Genomic DNA, 25288 nt, shown 5'->3' on the forward strand with positions numbered 1-25288 from the left:
TTAGGAGAAGTTTGATTTTTTTTTTTTAATTTTTTTTAAGACCTCAAAAATCAATCTACCCACCTTCTTCCACAGCCCAACCAAGTGGGATCAGGACCAGAGCGTATGGACCATCTTCATTACAACATGGGCAACGGTCGCTTGTCCTGCGGCCCATCCTGTGTATGGGAAATATGTGGGGTCTGCGAGCTGTATATATCAGTACTTTCCCTGGTGAATCCCTCTGTCCATCTGGATTTAGCTGCAGCCGTAGTGTCTCCAGGGAATTATACAGGAAGAATACACGGCCTTTAGTATTTTTGGAATTTACCAGAGACTTTCAACACCCCATTCAAAGTGATGGACAGATTGGGGATGGACTCCTGAGCTCTAATCATCTGCTGTAATTGTAGAAATCAGAGTTGCACAAATTTATAGGTGTTTACAAGCTCAAGAGTGCAAAAGTAACCATCATATAACTGATGCATCTCAATCCCCTTTTTTCCATTCCCCCGAAACCTTCCAAATGTTGTGATTCCCTCAAATGGCTAATTCCAGGTAAGATAGTACTTGGAATATTCTCCCATTTCTTTCATGGCCAGATACTGACTTTTAGGATTGCTACCCCCAATAAGTGGCACCAGCGTTCTAGTGGTCTTCCTTTCAAATATACAAATTGCCTCTTCCTAAAGGGAGCGTAGCCTTTCCTTAATAAATGAAAAGCAAAAAAGTGAAAATTTGTTTAGGGCATTTATCTACCTGTAATTTTCTCAGTTGGGAACACTGTGTGGTGCCAGCAGCTGTTTGTGAATTGGCATTAATTAATTTTGGCCCCATGGATTTATTTTCTTGTGGCTGTGGCCAGTTTGCCACAAATTTAATCTTGATATGAATTTTAAGTTTATCTGATTTAAGAAAACAGTTCTTATCTTATCAATAGCTATAATAATTTATTTATTTTGAGCAATTGGCCTGTGGAGTTGGCATTTAATGGATCTGCTCATCAAATATGTAATAAATTGGGTGCAGTACAATGCAGGATGTGATGTAATTTTTTTTTTCATAAGAATTTTAGTTCTGAAATGTCCTATGAATGTCTGTTCTGTTCCTGATCTCAGGATCTGGGCTTTTAGCGGAGATCCCAGGTCGGGAGTCGGGGAAAGTGAGGAGTCGCAGGTTTGGCTTACCGACCCGCTCAACCCTGGTTTAAAGGGAAGGTGCCACCAGTTTTCTGGTATTTTTTTTTTTTTTTTTTTTTTGTGAAATTAAGCTTAAAATAGTAATTAAAATGTATTACTGCAATGTTTGCACTGTTTGCAAACATTTCTATATGAAAAATATTATATATTTTTCTACAAATATACATATTTACCACTAGGGGGAGTATTTTCAGTTTTAGACCTCAAGCAGCTATAGTAAGATTTACCAGCAGCAAAATTGGGGCTGACATCACCATTTCCCTCCCCTTTTGGGTGGTCTAATATCCCTGGGGCAGAATGAAGAGCAGCATCACTGGGCAGCGCCATTTTGTGTGTGACTGCCCTGTGACCTGCTATCACCAGCAGTTACTGCATCAGAGGCACAGCTTGTTTACAGAGGAGCAGAACACAGTGGGCTCAGCAGCATTTTTTGTGAATGACCTTCTTGCCATCCCCCTTCCCCCACCTTAAAGGGAACCTGTCACCCCGTTTTTTCAGTATGAGATAAAAATACTGTTAAATAGGGCCTGAGCTGTGCGTTACAATAGTGTATTTTGTGTACCCTGATTCCCCACCTATGCTGCCGAAATACCTTACCAAAGTCGCCGTTTTCGCCTGTCAATCAGGCTGGTCTGGTCAGATGGGCGTGGCGACATCGCTGTTTCTTCCCCCAGATCTTGCATATCTTTCCGTTGGTGGCGTAGTGGTTTGCGCATGCCCATGATGCGAACTCTGCTTCAGGAAAATGGCCGCGGGATGCCGCGCGTGCACAGATGGAGATCGCGGTGGCCATTTTCCTGAAGCCGAGATGCGAACTCTGCTTCAGGAAAATGGCCACCGCGATCTCCATCTGCGCACGTGCGGCATCCCACGGCCATTTTCCTGAAGCTCCGGGCAGCAGAGCACTCCATCTGCGCACGCGCGGCCTCAGGAAGATGGCCGCCCCCACCGATAACCAGGGGAATTGCGCCAATCGCGCTCTTTTTCTTCACCTGCGCAGTGGATTCAGCAGTTGGGCATGTGCAAACCACTACGCCACCAACGGAAACATATGCAAGATCTGGGGGAAGAAACAGTGATGTCACCACGCCCATCTGACCAGACCAGCCTGATTGACAGGCGAAAATGGCGACTTTGGTAGGGTATTTCGGGAGCATAGGTGGGGAATCGGGGTACACAAAATATTGTAATGCACAGCTCAGGCCCTATTTAACAGTATTTTTATCTCCTACTGAAAAAATGGGGTGACAGGTTCCCTTTAATCCCTGTCCTGTCAGCTTCCCTGCTCTCTCCAGGTGTCACCTCCCTCTCTGCAGGCTGTGAGTGCAGCTTACTGGAGATCACAGGGACTGTGTGTGAGGGGGAGGCAGACACACAGCAGGAGAAGCACACAGGGCAGCGTGTGAGAACAGAGGACTTCTGCCCAGGACGTGCCTGCCTGGAGTACAGAGGAGCAGTGAGCGCTTCTTCTGTCCTGCGATAGAGAGTAAGTGGAGCTCGGCAGATAGCACAGGGCTATAATAAAATGGCAGCTAGTCACACCTACAGCAGTGAGTTGTGCAGCCCACAGAGGCGTGCCCAGCTCACTGCTAATGCTGCTGCAATGTTACAGATAGGAGATAATAGACCAGCCCTGACCCTATGTCCATGGGGTGCTGTAATCTGACACTGATAGGGCCCTGCTACTGCTGCAAAACCAAGATGTCAGCCCCCAGTGCATTCTTTAAACTCCTATAACACATGAAATCTGTTTCACATGCATTTCAAACTTGCTTATAGCAGCATGTTATGCTACATTACAGTGATTTATTAATGACCTACAAACGCGGTACCTTCCCTTTAAACAGGCTGACCTGTCTCCTATGAGACGCATGTTGGTTTATTTGACATCATTCCAAATGTGTGTGTGTGTGTGTGTGTGTGTGTATATATGTATGTGTATGGTATAGTAGTGTTTCTTTTGTCATGGGTAGGAATCCAATGACTGGTAACACTGCTTATTCAGGCTCCACCAATCGCAATAGGGAATGTCACAGCTGCCCCTCCCCACATGCATGCTACAGATCTAAGGCCGGCGTCACACAGCGTAAAACAATACGGTCCGTATATTACGGCCGTAATACGCTGAAAAGTCCCCAAAATAGTGGTCCGTAGCTCCTCCGTAGGCAGGGTGTGTCAGCGTTTTTTGCGCATGGCATCCTCCGTATGGCATCCGTACTGCGTGTTTTTCTCGCAGGCTTGCAAAACCAACATACGGCTATACAAGGGATCCATGTGTCACAAAAAAAAAAAAAAATATATATATATATATATATATATATATATATATATATATATATATATATATATATATATATATATATATATATATATATATATATACACACACATACACACACATACACACACATACACACACATACACACACATACACACACATACACACACATACACACACACACACACACACACACACACACACACACCTATTCTATGTGTACACATTTATTCTACCTATTCTACTGTAAGCTGTCAGTGTGATTTTACTGTACACCGCAATGAATTGCCGGCTTTTCTCTCTAACAGCGCTGCGTATTTCTCGCAAGTCACACTGCTGGTCCGTGTGTAATCCGTATTTTTCAGGCTTCCATAGACTTTCATTGGCGTATTTCTTGCGCAGTACGGTGACAAACGCAGCATGCTGCGATTTTCTACGGCCGTAGAAAACCGTATAATACGGATCAGTAAAATATGGCAGATAGGAGCAGGGGCATAGAGAATAATTGGGACGTTTGTTTTGCGAGTTTTACGGACGTATTTTCTGCGCTCATACGTCCGTAAAACTCGCAAGTGTGACGGCGGCCTAAAGGTTGTCTGTCCATTGGCGCTAATGTACATTGTTTTTCTGATACTGGAAGTTAAAAAAAAAAAAGCCTCAATGGCTAGTGTGCATTTTTAATGCAGACTGTGTGTGTGGGGGGGAATGTTGCCAACATTTTTAAAATGTACCAAAAAAAACCCGATTTTAAACAGTTAATTTTCTGACACATTCCCTTTAATTTTGTGGAGACCGCCACAATGCTGTCAGTGATCTTATACACAGAAGTAATTGTCCTCTCGGAGGGCATTCCAGGAGATGTCTCGCCCATTGTCTGCATTAGTGGGATTGCGCTGCTCATCCCATAACTCCATAATCTTTGCTGCTGACAGCTTCACATTGTATCTTACCCTGCAAAATGGGGGCTGGAGCTAGAAATGTGCATTCGCCCGGTGCTACAATGCTGCCAGTGGTTGCCGGCATTTAATAACGTTTTGTTCTGCCCCTCATGAAATGTTAAAGTGATTATAAAGTTTTGTTTTGCTAAAATATCCTTTTGTCACATGAGCTGCTCTTCCCCACCACTGCCCACTCCTTCATGCTGGGTGGAGGAGGGGGAGCACTATAGAATATGATGGCGCTATACAAGGAATCCTAATAATCCTAATAAGCTCCATCTAGTCCTCCTTTGTAAAATAAGATGCTCCTCTCCAGCTGCTGCCCCATAGAGGCTGCTGATGAGCGTGAGCTTCCATGTGAACCCTGGCACTGACCTCGCTGGAACAGCCCTGAATTAGGGTATTTTATCTGCTGCCTATTTAGTGTATGGAGGGAGGAGGTGAGTAAGAAGCGGGGATGGTGCAGCTGCACATTTACCTTCCTGACGTCTTGTTGCGCACAGTGCTGGATTCACAGCTACAGAGTTCAGTTCTGCTGCATAATGTCCTCCATGTGGCTGCTGCTTCTAAACTAGAGGCAGAAATCCCTCATGTCTGTGTCTGGGAGATGGGAAATCAGTGAAAAGTATAGGATATTTTGTATAGATTTTTGGATCCAGCTTTATTTTTTCTAATGGGAAGAGTCATGTGACACAGCAAACTTGAGACTTTCACAAGAAAACAATGTTGTGGTTGGTTTTAACGTAACTTTACTCTTTAATGAGTTATTTGCAAGTTTATGACCACTTTTAAAATGTGTTCAAAGTGCTGCCCACTGTGTTGGATTGTCAATTTGACGATCTTCTCCCACTCTTGACACACTGATAGCATCACCGCAGAATGCGGAATGCTCGGACCTGACACCCATAATGTGGTGGTGCAGCATCTTGCGCTGGGGAATGTGCCATCTCCAGTGCATAAAGAGGGCAACACATCATGTAGCCATTTCAGATGTCCAGTGGCATTGAGGTTTCCATTGATGAAGAATGGCCCCACCATCTTTGTACCCCATATACCATACCATCAAATTATGTGCCAACAGTCTTGTTGGGGTCTATCCACTGCGGGTTAGTGTCAGACCAATAGCGGTGGTTTTGTTTAACTTTACCATTCACAAAATAGTTTTCCTTATCACTGAACATAATGTTTCTGTGTAAGCTGAGGGTCCTGTTCCAATTTTTGTTTTGCCCATTCTGCAAATTCAGCGTGCCGATCTGGGTGATCCTCGTTGAGATGCTGCAGCTGCTGGATTTTGTGAGCAGCTAATATCCGCTGGCGGGATGTTTGATGCCGCTCTCCAGTGACATGCGGCGAGTGCTACACTCTGAATGAATGAAGCTAGGACAGCCACTGGTGTTTCTTCATTAGTGACAGTTTTCTTGCGTCCAGATTTTGGCAAATCCAACACTGAACCTGTTTAATGAAATTTGGCAAGCAGTTTGCAAACTGTAGCATGGGAGATGGGTGGTCTCATAGGGTGTCTTGCATTGAAATCTGCTGCAATGACCCGGGTACTGCGTTCAAAAGACATCAACACAATTTCTATCCGCTCCTCACGTGTTAATCTCTGCGACATGTCAATGGCTGTAAACAAAGAGAAACTTGTAAATAACTCATGAAAGAATAAAGTTAAGCTAAAACCAAGCACACCATTGTTATTCTTGTGAAATTCTCTATACGTTTGTGTCACATGACCCTCTTCCCATTGGAAAAAATAAAATTGGATCTAAAATGGCCACCATGGTCACCGCCCATCTTGAAAAGTTTCCCCCTCCCATATACTAATGTGCCACAAACAGGAAGCTGATATCACCAACCATTCCTATTTTATTTGGGTGTATCCATATACATGGCCCACCCTGTACTTTAACCCCTTCCCGACCTTTGACGCCACGTAGGCGTCATGAAAGTCGGTGCCAATCCGACCCATGACGCCTATGTGGCGTCATGGAAAGATCGCATCCCTGCAGATCGGGTGAAAGGGTTAACTCCCATTTCACCCGATCTGCAGGGACAGGGGGAGTGGTAGTTTAGCCCAGGGGGGGGTGGCTTCACCCCCCCCCCCCCCCTCCCCGTGGCTACGAACGCTCTGATTGGCTGTTGAAAGTGAAACTGCCAATCAGAGCGATTTGTAATATTTCACCTATTATAACTGGTGAAATATTACAATCCAGCCATAGCCGATGCTGCAATATCATCGGCCATGGCTGGAAACAGTAATGTGCCCCACCCCACCGATCGCCCCCCCCCCCCCAGCCCTCCGATCTGGGCGGTACACTGCTCCGGCTCCCCTCCGTCCTGTGTTCCGCTCCCCCCGTGCTTTTGTCCGCTCCCCCCCGTGCTTTTGTCCGCTCCCCCGTGCTCCAATCACCCTCCCCGTGCTCCAATCACCCCCCCTGCACTCCGATCCACCCCCCCGTGCTCCGTTCCACCCCTCCCGCGCTCCGATCCACACACCCCCATGCTCCGATTCCCCCGTGCTCTCCCCCCACCCCATCATACTTACCGATCCTGCCGGGGTCCGTCCGTCTTCTCCCCGGGCGCCGCCATCTTCCAAAATGGCTGGCGCAAGCGCAGTGCGCCCGCCGAATTTGATCACTGAGAGAGATTATATCTCAGTGATCAAAATAAAAAAAATAATAAATGACCCCCCCCCCCCCTTGTCACCCCCATAGGTAGGGACAATAAAAAATAAAGAATTTTTTTTCCCACTAATGTTAGAATAGGGGTAGGGTTAGGGGTAGGATTAGGGTTAGGGTTTCGGTATGTGCACACGTATTCTGGTCCTCTGCGGATTTTTCCGCTGCGGATTTCATAAATCCGCAGTTCTAAACCGCTGCGGATTTACCGCGTTTTTTCTGCGCATTTCACTGCGGTTTCTATTTGAGCAGTTGTAAAACCGCTGCGGAATCCGCACAAAGTGACATGCTGCGGAATGTAAACCGCTGCGTTTCCGTGCAGTTTTTCCGCAGCATGTGTACAGCGATTTTTGTTTCCCATAGGTTTACATTGAACTGTAAACTCATGGGAAACTGCTGCGGATCCGCAGCGTTTTCCGCAGCGTGTGCACATACCTTTAGAATTAGGCCATGTGCACACGGTGCGGATCCGCAGTGGATTGGCCGCTGCGGATTCGCAGCAGTGTTCCATCAGGTGTACAGTACCATGTAAACATATGGAAACCAAATCCGCTGTGCCCATGGTGCGGAAAATACCGCGCGGAAACGCTGCGTTGTATTTTCCGCAGCATGTCAATTCTTTGTGCGGATTCCGCAGCGTTTTACACCTGTTCCTCAATAGGAATCCGCAGATGAAATCCGCACAAAAAACACTGGAAATCCGCGGAAAATCCGCAGGTAAAACGCAGTGCCTTTTACCCGCGGATTTTTCAAAAATGATGCTGAAAAATCTCACACGAATCCGCAACGTGGGCACATAGCCTTAGGGTTAGGGTTGGAATTAGGGTTGTGGGGTACCAGCATACTCAGGATAAACTGCGCAACAATTACTGGGGTTCAATTTCTCCTGTTACCCTTGTGAAAATAAAAAAATGCTTGCTAAAACATCATTTTTGAGGAAAGATTTTTTATTTTCACAGCTCTGCGTTGTAAACGTCTGTGAAGCACTTGGGGGGTTCAAAGTGCTCACCACATATCTAGATAAGTTCCTTGGGGGGTCTAGGTTCCAAAATGGGGTCACTTGTGGGGGGTTTCTACTGTTTAGCCACATCAGGGGCTCTGCAAACGCAACGTGACGCCCGCAGAGCATTCCATCAAAGTCTGCATTTCAAAACGTCACTACTTCAATTCCGAGCCCCGGCATGTGCCCAAACAGTAGTTTACCCCCACATATGGGGTATCAGCGTACTCAGGAGAAACTGGACAACAACTTTTGGGGTCAAATTTCTCCTGTTACCCTTGGGAAAATAAAAAATTGCAGGCTAAAAGATCATTTTTGAGAAAATAATTTTTTTTTTTTTTATTTTCATGGCTTTGCGTTATAAACTTCTGTGAAGCACTTGGGGGTTCAAAGTCCTCACCACACATCTAGATTAGTTCCTTTGATGGACTAGTTTCGAAAATGGGGTCACTTGTGGGGGATCTCCAATGTTTAGGCACACAGGGGCTCTCCAAACGTGACATGGTGTCCGCTAATGATTGGAGCTAATTCTCCATTTAACAAGCCAAATGGCGTGCCTTCCCTTCCGAGCCCTGCTGTGCGCCCAAACAGTGGTTTACCCCCACATATGGGGTATCGGCGTACTCAGGACAAACTGGACAACAACATTTGGGGTCCAATTTCTCCTATTACCCTTGGCAAAATAGGAAATTCCAGGCTACAAAATCATTTTTGAGGAAAGAAAAATTATTTTTTATTTTCATGGCTCTGCGTTATAAACTTCTGTGAAGCACCTGGGGGTTTAAAGTGCTCAATATGCATCTACATAAGTTCCTTGGGGGGTCTAGTTTCCAAAATGGGGTCACTTGTGGGGGAGCTCCAATGTTTAGGCACACAGGGGCTCTCCAAACGCGACATGGTGTCCGCTAACAATTGGAGCTAATTTTCCATTCAAAAAGTCAAATGGCGCGCCTTCCCTTCCGAGCCCTGCCGAGTGCCCAAACAGTGGTTTACCCCCACATATGAGGTATCGGCGTACTCGGGAGAAATTGCCCAACAAATTTTATGATCCATTTTATCCTATTGCCCATGTGAAAATGAAAAAATTGAGGCGAAAAGAATTTTTTTGTGAAAAAAAAAAAGTACTTTTTCATTTTTACAGATCAATTTGTGAAGCACCTGGGGGTTCAAAGTGCTCACTATGCATCTAGATAAGTTCCTTGGGGCGTCTAGTTTCCAAAATGGGGTCAATTGTGGGGGAGCTCCAATTTTTAGGCACACGGGGGCTCTCCAAACGTGACATGGTGTCCGCTAAAGAGTGGAGCCAATTTTTGATTCAAAAAGTCAAATGGCGCTCCTTCCCTTCCAAGCCCTGCCGTGCGCCCAAACAGTGGTTTACCCCCACATATGAGGTATCAGCGTACTCAGGACAAATTGGACAACAACTTACGTGGTTCAGTTTCTCCTTTTACCATTGGGAAAATAAAAAAAGTTGTTGCTAAAAGATAATTTTTGTGACTAAAAAGTTAAATGTTCATTTTTTCCTTCCATGTTGCTTCTGCTGCTGTGAAGCACCTGAAGGGTTGTTAAACTTCTTGAATGTGGTTTTGAGTACCTTGAGGGGTGCAGTTTCTAGAATGGTGTCACTTTTGGGTATTTTCAGCCATATAGACCCCTCAAACTGACTTCAAATGTGAGGTGGTCCCTAAAAAAAAATGGTTTTGTAAATTTCGTTGTAAAAATGAGAAATCGCTGGTCAAATTTTAACCCTTATAACTTCCTAGCAAAAAAAAATTTTGTTTCCAAAATTGTGCTGATGTAAAGTAGACGTGTGGGAAATGTTATTTATTAACTATTTTGTGTCACATAACTCTCTGGTTTAACAGAATAAAAATTCAAAATGTGAAAACTGTGAAATTTTCAAAATTTTTGCCAAATTTCCGTTTTTATCACAAATAAACGCAGAATTTATTGACCTAAATTTACCACTAACATGAAGCCCAATATGTCACGAAAAAACAATCTCAGAACCGCTAGGATCCGTTGAAGCGTTCCTGAGTTATTACCTCATAAAGGGACACTGGTCAGAATTGCAAAAAATGGCCAGGTCATTAAGGTCAAAATAGGCTGGGTCATGAAGGGGTTAAAAGGGCTGGCCAGTTTCTCCTGTAAGTTCAGCTTTCTGCACAAATAAGAGAAAGTGGCAAATACCTTTAAAGTTTCAAGAAATATGTCCTTGTCGTCCATACCACTCAATTTAGATCCTTTTGGTAATGTTTTCCTATAGTTCGGAGCTGTATTCATAGTTCTCCTGGCTTCTTATGGAAACCAGACCAATCGGTTTGGGCTATTGATGTCCAGTAGTGGATTAAAGGAAATCTGTCACCAGGTTTTTAGCATAACCTAGTGACAAGACTGATTGCAGTAATGTATCAGATGTCGCTTACAGGGCTGCTTGCTGTAGTTTTTACGAAATCCGTTTTATCAGCAGATTATCACTAGAGGACTAGTAAATCTGCTGCCATATAGATCTCCATAATGAGCTATATATAACCCTGTTCCCACCACAGGCAGCTTTCTGCCTATGCACAGTGTACACTTAAAGCTGTCAGTGGTGAGTGCAGGATTATACGGAGCTCCGTTGATGTTTAACCCCTGCATTCCTCCTCCTTAACCTTATCAGCACTAGCACTTCAGAATACCCATTTGTCTCAGCTGGGACACCACATATCTGATCCCTTGCTGTTTTCTCTCCTACCTATGTACATTATGATGATTGTTTATGATTGTTTTTTGTATGTATCTAATTAAAGTTATACCTTTTTAATTATTTTGTGGACGTAGTACTCCCTTTTTTTGATGATTTTCTCCGATAGAGTAGCAGAAAAGGATTATTCCTACCTAAGCAAGTTTTTCTGTCCTTGGGACCCTCCAATAATCCAGAGAAGGGGGCTCTAAAATGCGCTGTTAGTGGATCTGCCAGTCCTATAGACAGTGATTGGAGCTGTAGTACTCTGCAATGATTTGTTCTAACTGGGTATTTCCCAGCCTCAATTTTTGGACTTGTGGGGTCCAGCATTGGAGTCCTAGTGATAAATGAGTCCCCTAACTTGTGCAGACGACAATGACCCTTTAGCCTAGCCTTCCACATGGCGCCCCACTGCCCCTTCTTATCGCCCTGCCTGTATATTTAAAAGGGCATCCCAGAATGCTGTCAGGAGGCAGACATCACAGTATGTACTGCGTGTGCTTGGCAGGAGTTCAGGCTGGCGCAGACGTCTGCCTACACTAATGGAATATTAGAGCGCTGTCACTGGCAGTCAGCCGTCAAGAGATTGAGATGTAGTGTGAGATTAAATCCCCTAAATATGGAAGCTGTCCGGGATGCAGTCAGTTATGGTGACACTAGAAGCCTGTGGGACAGGAGTGACTATACGGACATCGGGGTATTGGCCTGATCACATGTTTCTTACTAAAGACATTCATGCAAAAACTAGGAGTGTGGCACGGGTTGCAGTTTTTCAATTATCGTTTTTCTCCGCAAGCTCCACTTCTGGTTTTGGCATACAGGTACTGGTGTGTAATACTACAAAGGTTTTAGGCAGGTGTGGGAAAAATGCCTGAAAGGAAGAATGCCTTAAAAACAAAATAGCTTTAGAAATTGGTAAACTGCAAAGTAAACAAACAAGATAATAATAATAAATAATAATAATAATCTTTATTTTTATATAGTGCTAACATATTCCGCAGCGCTTTACAGGTTGCACACATTATCATCACTGTCCCCGATAGGGCTCACAATCTAAATTCCCTATCAGTATGTCTTTGGAATGTGGGAGGAAACCGGAGTGCCCGGAGGAAACCCACGCAAACACGGAGAGAACATACAAACTCTTTGCAGATGTTGTCCTGGGTGGGATTAGAACTCAGGACTCCAGCGCTGCAAGGCTGCAGTGCTAACCACTGCGCCACCGTGCTGCCCTTTACATTTAAGTGAAATCAGTATTTGTTGTGACCGCCCTGCAAGTGTACCTAGAAGAATTGTTGCTGTTCTGAAGACCAGTTTTTGAAGAAACTATGTATGAAAAGGGAGGATTATTCCAACCATCTTTCAGAACTAACCACAGATCTTCAGTAGATGTAGGTCTGCATGGATAAGTTTCTCCTTGTCATCCCAGACTGACTTGATGAAATCTCCACACTGGGGGGGGGCATTGTCCAAGTCATCACTTTCTGCATGTAATGTTCAACACACTGAAAGTGGTTCATTGCTCCGTTGGTAATAAATTTGGCGCTAATCAGATACGGTAATCCCTGATGGTATTGTACGATGAGATGTATTTCTGGACACTGAAGAGACCATTATTTCTAACTCCCCCCCCCCCCCCCCCCCCCCCTCCCCCTTCCACTCCTTTTGCTGAGATACTGTCCCAAACTTGTATGGAACTTCAGCTATGTTCCTGCAGACACGTATTGCCATTTATTGAACAAATTGCCTTCTGCTACAGTAACTTATTTCATATTGACTCCTGCTGCCATTTTTTTTTTTTATTGTTCCCTATTTTTCGTGCATAATTGAGTCATTTGGCATAGTTTCCATGACTGGCCTCATCATGTCAATAATGACTGGCATCATTTCTCCCGTGAAGACTACTTGCCATACTTCTCTGAGCTGTAGAGGAGTAGAGCTGGGGCCCATTGTTGCTGCCTGTTCGGAACTGCTGGTCATCTTCCGATTGTAAAGGAAAATAAACATGGTGTCCATCTGCAGATCCCAACTTCCTTGACTGCATCTAACATTCTCACTGTAGTCCATGTCTTGGTTCTTCTTCAGAAGAGCTTGACCAGCACTTTGTGAAACCCTGTCTGCTTTGAAATCTTTACCTTGGAGAGACCTGCTATTACAACTTTCTGTGCAGTCTTGTCATGGTGAATGACTTGTAAACTGAAGGAGTCTTCCACAACCTCACCTTCGTGGCAAAGTTTGGATGTTCCTCACCCAGTTTTAAGCCTTCTACACAGCTGTTAATAACTTTCAGCCTATATATGAAAGCGAGGATCACGATCTCGTGCTTGATGTAATTGATTGTTCATACACTCAACTATAATCCAACCCTGACTTTGTACAAGTGTACGTAGAAAGATTGATATATCAACAAAAAGCGGATTTAGATCCCATTAAGCGCACAGAGAACCATATGAATAAAAGCAGAATATCTTTATTAAATACATAAAAAAACAAGACCTGATGATATAATACAACAAAGTGTCCAGAGAGATATGAACCTACAAACTATCCCTAAAAATTAGCGACAATATTAGCCAATTATAGTAGTATGTCCGTATATATCGCCATAAAACAAGCTAGTAAAGTAAGCTATAGTGCATGCTGATAAACAATAGTATGATCCACAATACAGAGATACAGGGGGAAGTGGTAATTCTCCCGAGTGCCTAAATAATAACCCCGGCCATACGTGAAATCCTAAGTAACCAATACAATCCTCCTTCTAGCTTCTATAATGTGCGTTTCAGATAGACAATAAATACATATGGAAAAGAGAGTACCGTAATGAAGTAGGTCCCTTCTCTCACGTGCGCCCTGACGCGCGTTTCGCCCAGAGCTTCTTCTGGGGGCGTGGTTAAAGTGAGGACCCAGCGGTCATTAAATACAACAAACTGCCAATAGAGATTCGACATGTAATTGGTGTGAACGAAGAAATGAATTGATGTCCACCTTGCTAGACGGCGCATGCGGCTTGGGTCACCCTCCGGATGTAAAAAAAAAAAAAAAAAAAGGCACTTCCAGGTCAGCGCTCACTGGGACGCAAGCAGAGACGCCAGCGTATCCAGGTACGAGCGCTCCCGGAAATGCACGGAGCTAGGACATCTAGGCGCATGCGCACAGCCCGGAGGACATACCGCAGTGAAAAGAGAATACCGATACAGCAAAAACAAAAATGATTAACCCATTGTGCGTATATGAATAGAAGAGTGGGTAGACAGATTATCTACCAGTGTACTTTACTGAATAAAAACAATAATAATAAACCCGTTGAGTGTGATAAATGAAGTATAAGAACACCATAGATGTGTTCCAGATATGATTGCATATTACACTGTGCCCAATCAATTTATAATTTTATCACCCATGAAAGGAACACTAAAAGTGCATAAAAATACATCAATAAAAAACAACCACTTATTATTAAAGGAATATAGCGATTTCAAAATAAGTGATGTATATTTTATTAAGATAAAATAGAACAAAGTGCATGTTCCGACAGGGCTAAATTGCGTATGTATGTATGTGTATATATTCAGTGTTACCCTCAATCAATATACTACTCTTCTAATAAACTCTGATGAATCGGAGATTTATACAATCAATATACATCAGTATTAGGAGGAAACCGAACACACATAAATGGACGTCACTATAAGAATAATCCTATAGATCTTATCAAAATATTAATGACATCTGTAATAGTGACATAACCTTTACAGACTATGCGTGTGTGTGTATATATATATATATATATATATATATATATATATATATATATATATATATATATATATATATATCTCTCTATATATATCTATCTATCTATCTATATATCTATATATATCTATCTATCTATCTATATATCTCTATCAAAAAATTTTCCTTAATGTTCCCATCTTTTCTGTTTTTTTTTTTTCTTCTCTTTTTCTTAACCTAAGAATGTCCATTTTCGTCAATGGTGCCATATCCATCATGTACACGTCCTCCGACTATAGGGAAATAAAAAGTGGATCATCATACAGCACACCTTATGTCGAACCATCCATTGGAAAGGAGATAACAAAATTAGTAAAAAGTACAAAGACTAAATACACCCAAAATTATATATAAAATATAATAACCCACATTAAAAAGGATGTCCTCATATGCTATAACTAACGAGAAAAATCATTCTTATCCCAAAGATCATCCTATAAAAATGTTGAGAAACCAAAACCCTCATTAAGGCCCTGTGGACTCATGGCACCCAGGCGGTAAATCCACTTGCTCTCAAGTTGGGCTAGGACTCGACCCAAATCACCACCCCTTGTCCCCATGCTCACCTGATCTATACCTTTCACAGTAAGATCTTTACTTAGGCACCCATGGTATTTTTTAAAATGCCTAGGTAGGGATTTTAATGTATTGATGTCCTCAGTGGTCTTGGCCTTTTCGATGTCCCTTACATGCTCACGTGTCCTTATTCTGAGCTCTCTAGTTCTATGCAGCATTTTTTTTATATTTTTTTTTTTACATCTTTCTCTTTTAAACAGTACTGTATATTGTGTAGATGTGATGGGTTTTTGGATATGATGGGACAGATTTTACTAAAAATGTTTAATTTTTATACAGGGGTTTTCCAATTTTATTAAAACCTTGGCTGCACTTTTATTTTATTTTTTTAAATCTTTGTTCAGTCCCCTGTGTCCGGCACCGACGCAGCTAAGGCCGGTTTCACACGTCAGTGGCTCCGGTACGTGAGGTGACAGTTTCCTCACGTACTGGATCCACTGACACACGTAGACACATTAAAATCAATGCATCTGTGCAGATGTCATTGATTTTTTTTTTTTTTTTTGCGGACCGTGTCTCCGTGTGCCAAACACTGAGACATGTCAGTGTTCGTGGGAGCGCACGTATTACACGGACCCATTAAAGTCAATGGGTCCGTGTAAAACACGTACCGCACACGGACGTTGTCCGTGTGCAGTCCGTGTGCCGTGCAGGAGACAGCGCTCCAGTAAGCGCTGTCCCCCCCCCACATGGTGCTGAAACCGCAATTCATATCTTCTGTGCAGCAGCGTTTGCTGTAGAGAAGATATGAATAATCCTTTTTTTTAAAGTTTATCGTGTATAAAATAAAGGTCCATGTCCCCACCCCCTGTGCGCTGTTCTGAAAATACTCACCCAGCTCCCTCGTTGGCTGTCGCTGCTTCCTCTCCTGGCCGCACCTTCTACTGTATGCGGTCACGTGGGGCCGCCGATTACAGTCATGAATATGCGGCTCCACCTCCCATAGGGGTGGAGCCCCGTACTCATTACTGTAAATCAGAAAAGGCCATCAATAAAGTTGTGGCCAACAACGGTCAGTCAAGTCCATATAAATGAATGCATTTGCAAATGATCCAGTTTTCGTCTTTATTCAATCCGTTTCGTACTAGTGATTACTGGGCATGTGAACTCGGCCGAAAATTATTTTAGTAAGAAAATGTAGTTTGTGTGCAGGTCGTCTGAATCCCTCCACCCCCCACTGTAAAACCAAATATTACGCTGCTGATTCTTAATGAAATGTTGTTCCTGCCCTTCTAGAAATGGTTGAGTCAATGAAGAAAGTGGCCGGGATGGACGTGGAATTGACGGTAGAAGAAAGGAACTTGCTGTCTGTGGCGTATAAGAATGTGATTGGAGCTAGAAGAGCGTCCTGGAGGATAATCAGCAGCATCGAACAGAAGGAAGAGAACAAAGGCGGAGAAGATAAACTGAAAATGATCAAGGATTATCGGACAACGGTAAGGCGTCTCGGGAAGTGGGTGACTTTATAGCCAGATTGGCAGGAACGTCAGTAACAAGTCTACACTTTACATGAATGGGACTTGCAGAAATCTGCTTGTTGCAGAATCGCCTTCACATACATGAAGGTTTTCAGAGTGTGACGGATGCAGACATTTTGTAGACTATGAATAAACTAAGATTTTCAGGACCCTGGTGCAGATGCTGTGGTTAGTCCATGGCTGCCGCACCAGAGCCCTGTGAAGCTTCTTCCTGCGGGACCCCCGGTGCCTTTGCTGATTGATAGACCCAGCTAGGCATCATGTCACATATCAATGATTACAGCCCGCTGGGCCTAATCTGATGCTCTGCCCTGGTCCAGAAGAGTCTCTGGGTCCTGTGAGTCTTTTTTCTTCTACTGTAAATACACCCCTATATATGAGACCCCCTTCCTACCTGGCCATCACTTGATATGCTCTGTAGTCCAGAGCCATCCCACCGAGACTCTTAATCTGACTTTAGTCTTTATTACTTTATCCTGCTTGCCGTCCCCAGATTACTTACAAGGAGTTTGTATGTTTGGACCTTGTATCATTGAGACGCTGCTCTCCTGGGGACATTCCGGTCTGGCTGCAGTCCTTGCTCTAGGTTCTGGTATATGCTACTGTTTTTGGAAGGGGTGTGCCATCATGAATGACTAAGCATGGAAGGAATGGGGTGCCGAAAAGGGAATAGTCTTACAGGAAATGAATGACACGTGTCTATAGCGGTGCACACAGAATCCGGCATTCAGCAGTAACGCTCCAGGGTTTTCATTAATCACCTGTTATGTGGCTGGATATGGCAGAAGTGTCCCTTTATTTCATGACCACTGACGCGTTGTGTGATGACTTTGTATTGTAGGTTGAGACTGAGCTGAAATCTATCTGTAATGACATTCTGGATGTACTGGACAAGCACCTCATTCCAGCTGCAAGCAGTGGGGAGTCTAAGGTTTTTTATTATAAAATGTAAGTAACGTATTCAGCCCACCGCTCCTGCCCATGGAGAGAATTGCTAAGATATACCCTTGATGGGGAAGGGTGTAAACCGTTTAGTAAAATAACTCATCTAGGGATGGACTTTACATACAAAGCAATAACCTAATGTTCATTTTTACTGTTTTTATTTTTTGTATATTTTATTTATTTATATTTTTAAATTTTTAGGAAAGGAGACTACCACCGATATCTGGCAGAGTTTGCCATAGGCAATGACCGAAAGGAGGCTGCAGAGAACAGCCTGGTAGCCTACAAAGCTGCAAGCGATATCGCAATGACAGAACTTCCTCCAACACATCCCATTCGTTTAGGTCTCGCTCTCAATTTCTCTGTGTTCTATTATGAAATTCTTAATTCCCCTGATCGTGCATGCAGGTACGTTATAGGGAAATTCTTTGCGTCAAAGGTTTTTAATGAGTAAATGGCTATCGACTTTGACATTTAAATTTACTAATTTAGTTAATAAAACTTTGCTATGCACTCTTTCGTCATTCTCTTTAGGACTTTATTATATTCTAGGCAGTTTACAGCCTCATAGAAATTTTCCTTGTGGGAGTGTCCCTCTCTGTAATACAGGCTGAATGTAAAGTCTGCTGCTGCAGTTGTTGGCTCCTATATCAGCTCAGCTTCTATCCTGCACTTATTTTCTCCATGTGCATTTCTCCCGATCTGTTGCTGCTTTTCTGCCTTGTATTGGGTACATTCTCTACCCCTCCACGTAGTGGAAAAACTCCATCGTTTGTCACATACAGAGAATGGAGTAGGAGATAAGAGAATCCTGTTAGCTGCATGAACTCTGACGGGTTTGTAATTTATGGAAAGGCACTCTTCTAGATAAAGGACGTGCCTATATCCCGCAGCAGGGAAATGCACGAACACTTCTAATGCAGTGGGTTGATTAACTTAACATTTTGGGCTCCTGTGATTTGTTCTGTCTTGGTTGATGCTTGGCCTCTTAAAGCTTGTGGTATACCGGAAGAACATTGTCTAGAACGAACTTTGCCAAGAACTCAGTTTGTCCATTCTGTCAAGTAGAAAGAACTGTCTGTTTCTGACCCTTGTATGATTGATGAAATGGCTATCATAATGTAGCCTAATGGCAACCTCCTGGCTGACCAATGTCTGCTTATTTCAGGTTGGCAAAAGCAGCATTTGATGATGCGATTGCTGAACTGGATACATTGAGCGAAGAAAGTTACAAGGACTCCACGCTTATCATGCAATTGTTACGTGATAATCTGACACTATGGACTTCAGATATGCAAGGTGATGGTAAGTAGAAGCTTTCAGGACCCTCTACTACAAGTCTAACCTATTAGATGCCCACCCAAGTGGACTATTTCTGCTAGTAGCTGTAGGCAGCGGACGGTCCTTGTATCCTTGACCTCCTTGCCATGGTTGCTACTCTATGGCTGATACTTTAGCAAGGCTGTCGCCTCATGTACTTGAGTTATATTAATTTGCAGATTTTTTTTATTTTTTTCATTTAAAGCAGTGTCCACTACATTAATCACTTTGGCTGATTCCTACCCCTCTTGCTTTTAACATCACATTGTCACTTCATGATCCTGTTCTTCCCTTTCTTATGTAGATTCCTAAAGGAAACCAAAGTGTCCCTTTCCTAAATATTCTTTGTAAGTTGCTATCATGATTGCCTGACATAGCAGGCTTGTGTTTCTGGTTCATCATAACCCTTGCATCTGATTGCTCAGTGTGGCTTTATGTGGTTTTACAACTTGTGTGGACCCCGCAGTAGCAGATCTTGATTGTACTAATATTTTGGCATGGTCTCCTCTAATGCTGCATTAATGCTGTTTGTTGTACATGCTATGAAATATGATGTCCCAACGTTGCTTTGATTGAGCGATCTCTCGATCAGCGTTGGAGGACGGGAGCGTGCACTTGTCTGATGTGGATCCCACTTGGCCACCATTGCCACAACTTTGGGGACACGAGAGCTGCTCCATCCATATGTCCGAGCAGACATCTGCCATAAAGGTAGAAGCTGGGTTTTAACTAGAGCAGGAATGATGTTCTCTGCTGTCAATCGTCCCTGAATGCCCATGAGATGAATGTCGGACACAAACATTTTGGCAGAACCAGCTGACCATCTAATATGTATTGTAGTACCCCATCTATGAACTTCATGGCAGTGGGGGAGAGTGATCAGGCTGTTCGATAGTTAATGGACCGGGTACATTCAGGAGCACTTTTTCTTTGAAACTACTTATGGCAATTGGGCCTCATTAAAGTGTATAGTTTTACCTGTTGCCTCTTGTGCAAAATTTTGATTGAAACCCATTTGCAAAAAATTTTTTCTCCAAAATGCATGCATTTAAAGAGTACAACTTTAATTTTTTAAATCTTGGGTACAAAGTGAAGCGATCAATAGAAAATCACCTATTTAACTCAGAAACTAAGAATATATATATGTAAATAATTTGTCCACTACTAAAAGAACCCCTTCGATGTACCCGTTCTTGTTTGGTTTTTATTCATGGTGACATGTGAGCCCGGTGCCCAATCGGTGCTGGCACCACTGTCTTTTTTTTTTTTCTTATTGAGGCCAAGTGTGGGGATTTGAGAAGGGGTTGCTATAGTAATTGCCAACCCCCTTTAAAGGGAATCTCAGTAGGTATTTGCTATGTAATTTGAGAGAAGCCTGATTCCAGTGATGTGTCCCTTAGTAGGCTTTGTTTCAATACAAGCAGTGTTTTATCAGCAGGACTTTATCTATCACTACAGGACAGCTGACCCAGTGCCTTCTGGTCCAACCTGGCAGCTTTCTGTGTGAACTGTTTATAGAAAGAAAGCAGCCAATCAGTGGTGTGGGCGGGGTTATACAGAGCTCAGGATTCAGAGAACTGCTAGATCTGCAGCATTGAAAACGTTGATTCTTAGTGTTGCATCAGTAGACAGTCTCGGCTCTGCTGCTATCAGATTACATAACAAAAGCTCGCTTACATTTTCCTTTTTAAATGTTTACAATTTCAATCTTTATTCATTTTTTTTTTTTTTTTCCTTTTCCATCAATCTGGAAAGAAAAATCTTGCAATTTTTCTCCACACTGGCTAAGGCTTTTTTTCCCCTTCTGTTTAACGTATGAGTATTGGCCAATATGAACGGGTTCCGATCCTTTGCTGTGAAGTGTCTAATGAGCGTGTGCGAGGTCATTGTGAAGGGAGGATGGAGCAGGGTCAGCTGTGACATTGCCGACTGTGAATGGTGGATCCTGTGTAATCAGCTGTGTGTACGGGTGTTCCTGCCTCTGCTAATAAGGGGCGTGGCTGAAAACCTTCTGAAAGGGCAGGAAGTATAAGGTTTGAAGGGGTTGCCGACCACTAGGAAAACCCCTCTGAGATCTGAATGCTTTCCCTAGTGACGATATGAACACTTCTCGCCTCCCGTGTTGGCGCTGTTCCAGCGTTGTGAGCACATGTGGTTATATGGGAGTCCTGCACTCAGCCCTGGCATCGCTGTCCTGCCTTCAGACGTATGTGTGTATAATCAAGAGGACGTTGGAGCCGCAGCGGGCACTCGCTCACGTATCATAACGGAGCACGAGTGCTGACACTGCTGGGAGGGCGAGCATACTTTAACACTGGTCAAATATTCATATCAAAAAGGCAGTGCCCTAGTATGGGGTGACCCCTTTAAATAGCCCCAGTATCTAGTGTGAAAATGGCAAGATGAAGGAAACATTGTCAATTTGTCACCAGGTTTTTTGCGAAGAGATGTGAGCCATGAGAAGAGCTGCCGGTGGTCATCTGAGCCATTGTAGCTGAGTGCTGTCCGTCCTGTACGAGGCCCCTTGGTGCTTTAATTTCCATTATTCTCATGTGAGAGAGACGATGCTAGAGATCAGGATAATAGGCTGGTACAGGGGTGTGCATGGCTGGCTGGTGGCTTCTGCCCTTATTGGACACGTTGGATGTGTGGTTACCTTACAGATAACGGACTGGCCCATAGTATTGTGTACCCAATCACCGGGTACGTTACTTGTGTGATGGATTGGCTTTTTATTCTTATCAAACGTAACATTAACAGTAACACTTACGTTTTTATAAAGCTCCTGTTAGTCCTTCACTCTTTCCCTTTATTTACTAACCTTTTAAGTTGGAATTTGTCTACTAAACCTGGAGAAATAATTGCATGTTGTGCACCAAGATGATCGATATTTGCAATCCATAGCTATTTTTTCTAAAAGTGTGTAGTTTTTATTTAAAGGTCTGGACCTAGATAAAGATTTCTTTGAATCAAAATCTGCATCGTGGGGAGATGGATATTAATGCTTGTCTGCCTGAAAATCCTGAGATCTGCCTTTTACAAGGTGTGGTTTAAAATGATCTCAGCAGGTTTTCTTTCTAATCTTGAGGGAAACCTGGAATCTGGCGCTGTCACTTATTAGGCCTTTTGCTAAACTCAGGACTTTATTTTTCCCCTGCAGTTTTTTCTAGTGCTCGCATTGAGCTCCTGTTTCCCTTCCTTATGTATTCCTTGATATTCATAAGTTCTAGTTATCCTCACCACCACCATTGACCCTATTCTTCTTCACTGGCTCTTTTCTACCTATGGTGGGGGAGGCGCTACCCAGGGCTCATGAATGTTGATGGCCAGCGTGCTTTGTACGACCATGCTCAGGTGCTGGGTGACTTCGGCGTGCTCCAATAATCTGTTCCAAGTCCCCGCGCCTGCATGTCTCACATCTGTTCGACATCGCAACATCTGCAAGGATTGCCTGACAAACACCGAATCCCTGCAGCTGTCTAACAGCCACGAGACATGCAACCGCAGGGACTCTGACATGGTCTGCTAACACCTTATCTGCACGCTCGCTCCTCACTACTGCTTATTTCTCGGGATAATCCCATCTCCTAGTGATGGCGTATTGCTGGGACACGCCATCGCTCATTGTTGGGATTGGGAGAATGATGCTCAGAGGAACTGTGGGGCTGGTTGGCCCAGGTGTGCCCCCATTCAGTGGTACATTTCAGGGTCTCTGTGATGGAACATCATTTTATAAGAGGAGGCAAAAACCTCATCCTTTATGGGAGTGCACAATTATAGATAAGGACACCATTGGGGCCTGTATATATTTTTATGCCCAGGCCTTTGGCTAAACATCCTTGCAATTGGGTTTTGTTAAAAAATAGATTGCACCTCTATTCTATTGTTGCTGGCTGCAGAGTGAGTACAGAGAATCCTCAGCGAGCTTGTTTTCAACCGATTTGACCACAAAGTTCTGTAAAGGTACCTTCACACATAACGATATTGTTAACGATATCGTTGCTATTTGTGACGTAGCAACGATATCGTTAATAAAATCGTTGTGTGACAGCGACCAACGATCAGGCCCCTGCTGGGAGATCGTTGGTCGCTGAAGAAAGTCCAGAACTTTATTTCGTCGCTGGACTCCTGCTGACATCGCTGGATCGGCGTGTGTGACGCCGATCCAGCGATGTCTTCACTGGTAACCAGGGTAAACATCGGGTAACTAAGTGCAGGGCCGCGCTCAGTAACCCGATGTTTACCCTGGTTACCATCCTAAAAGTAAAAAAAAACAAACACTACATACTTACCTACAGCTGTCTGTCCTCCAGCACTGCGCTCTGCACTCCTCCTGTACTGGCTGTGAGCCGGAAAGCAGAGCGGTGACGTCACCGCTCTGCTTTCCGGCTCACAGCCAGTACAGGAGGAGTGCAGAGAAGCAGAGCGCAGTGCTGGAGGACAGACAGCGGTAGGTAAGTATGTACTGTTTGTTTTTTTTTTTACTTTTAGGATGGTAACCAGGGTAAACATTGGGTTACTAAGCGCGGCCCTGCGCTTAGTTACCCGATGTTTACCCTGGTTACCGGCATCGTTGGTCGCTGGAGAGCGGTCTGTGTGACAGCTCTCCAGCGACCAAACAGCGACGCTGCAGCGATCCGGATCGTTGTCTGTATCGCTGCAGCGTCGCTTAATGTGAAGGGGCCTTAAGAGCTCAGAAGTAGGTACCAGGCTATATGACGCTTGGGTGGCACGAGTGGAAGAACTATCGCAGTTTATTCCATAGAAATACAATGAAGATTTCACACTTGTCTTGTGTACTGGGAACGCCCCTGGTGTATGTATACACCCCTATTTACATGATGGAAGAAAGGTCCTTTAAGATCCATTTACCCTACAACATTATTGTGAAGGTGCTTTCATGGCATTGCCATATAATTAGGCTGGCGATCACTTGAATGAGAAAAATGCCCATTTGTCAGGTGATTCTCGCGAGTAACAGTCTGTACATCCCAGGCATAAGTCCGAGAATCCTCCTGTTTCCCGGCCAAGCAATGATTTTCTTTTAAATCTCTTCCAGGTGATGAACAGAATAAAGAAGCACTGCAGGATGTGGAAGATGAAAATCAGTGAGACCTTTAAAAGCCAAGAAGAGACCCTCTCTAACCAACTGCCCCTTCCCTCCAAATATCCCGTCTCACTCTGAGGACCATCAAAATTTGACTTTTACACTGGTTCTCAGGATTTAGGTTCCTGCCCAATTGGGTGTATCATTTTTACACAGTTTAAGAATTCTTAAAGGCAAGAGTGAATGACTGTGGATTTTGCTGCTGCCAGCCATCCTAGGTTCTTTAAGACACTAACAGGACTGCATAGAGGCTTTTTCAGCATTAGCTTGTCTCCGTGCCATCCAGCACCATAACCTCTTAGAATCCCGTAGAATGAAGACGTTACTCCTTAGGGCAGACCAGAGTCAATCGCACTGTAGAATTTGTGTGGTGGCTTTTCTTTTTTTTTCTTCTTTATTTTCCCTTTTTCTTTTAATTTTTAAATGTTTTGAAACTGAACTTAATTGAATTGTTTAATATGTGGCTAGCGCTTGACGTCGCAGATCTCTCCAGAATGTCCTTGTAGTGGTTTTGCTGTAAAAGTGTTTTCAAACTGTGCAAAAATGTTGCCGAAAACTCTGGTGCTGGTATCGTGTCACAATCCGTGTTTATTCATTCTTGCCTCCTTTTTACTTTTTCCCTCTTCGGAGCAGGTTGGCATTGGAGCCGGTGTTGAATAAGCCTGCATGCGTGTTAAAAAAAAAAATAAATAAATAAAATATTTTTCGTTTTTCTATCTTCCACCCCACCCCCTCTTTCCCTCCTCCGCCCTTTTTTTCTCTTGCTCAACCTATCTTTCGTTCAGTATGTGTAACTTGAAGCTAATTTGTACTACTGGATATCTGACTGGAGCCACAGATACAGAATCTGTCATTGTTCTTACTGAAACACAGCATGGAATTAACATTAAACTTAAATAAACAAAACCTAAATTAAAAATGCCAAATATTACTCACCTGACCTCTTCTTGTCTGTGTAAGGATATTCTATTGGTAGTCAAAGTAGCCTTTAAGGACCAGCTTTCTCTCCATTAGTAGGATACAAAAGTTGCCATGAGATTGGGCCCGGTCACCCGAATAAATGGAGGCAGCAATTGCTCCCTATGATACGGTGACGTCCGTGAGGCTGACGCGGTGCATTGATGTCACTAGCACTTTTGCACAAGATTGCAGTGTTATAACGGTCCATCCTCCACTGTTGCCGGAGCTGGGTCTGTGTCCACCATACTCTTCAGAAGACTAGTCTTGTGTGTGGCTGTGTCATTAGCTAGACATGAACTGGAGGTA

General features: G+C 43.6%; 1 protein-coding gene across 1 annotated transcript in view; it reads left to right on the plus strand.

Annotated features, from left to right (window-relative positions):
- Positions 1–24953, plus strand: part of YWHAE (tyrosine 3-monooxygenase/tryptophan 5-monooxygenase activation protein epsilon) — a 38973-nt gene extending 14020 nt beyond the window's left edge. The window contains exons 2-6 of the mRNA XM_069761327.1: positions 16409–16608; positions 17492–17598; positions 17797–18003; positions 18764–18900; positions 23975–24953. Of these exons, the coding sequence (XP_069617428.1) occupies positions 16409–16608; positions 17492–17598; positions 17797–18003; positions 18764–18900; positions 23975–24027 (704 nt within the window). The 3' untranslated portion in view covers positions 24028–24953. The remainder of the gene's footprint in view (positions 1–16408; positions 16609–17491; positions 17599–17796; positions 18004–18763; positions 18901–23974) is intronic.
- Positions 24954–25288: the final 335 nt, after the last annotated feature.

The sequence above is a fragment of the Ranitomeya imitator genome, chromosome 3 (assembly GCF_032444005.1).
Source record: "Ranitomeya imitator isolate aRanImi1 chromosome 3, aRanImi1.pri, whole genome shotgun sequence".
Classification (NCBI taxonomy): domain Eukaryota; kingdom Metazoa; phylum Chordata; class Amphibia; order Anura; family Dendrobatidae; genus Ranitomeya; species Ranitomeya imitator.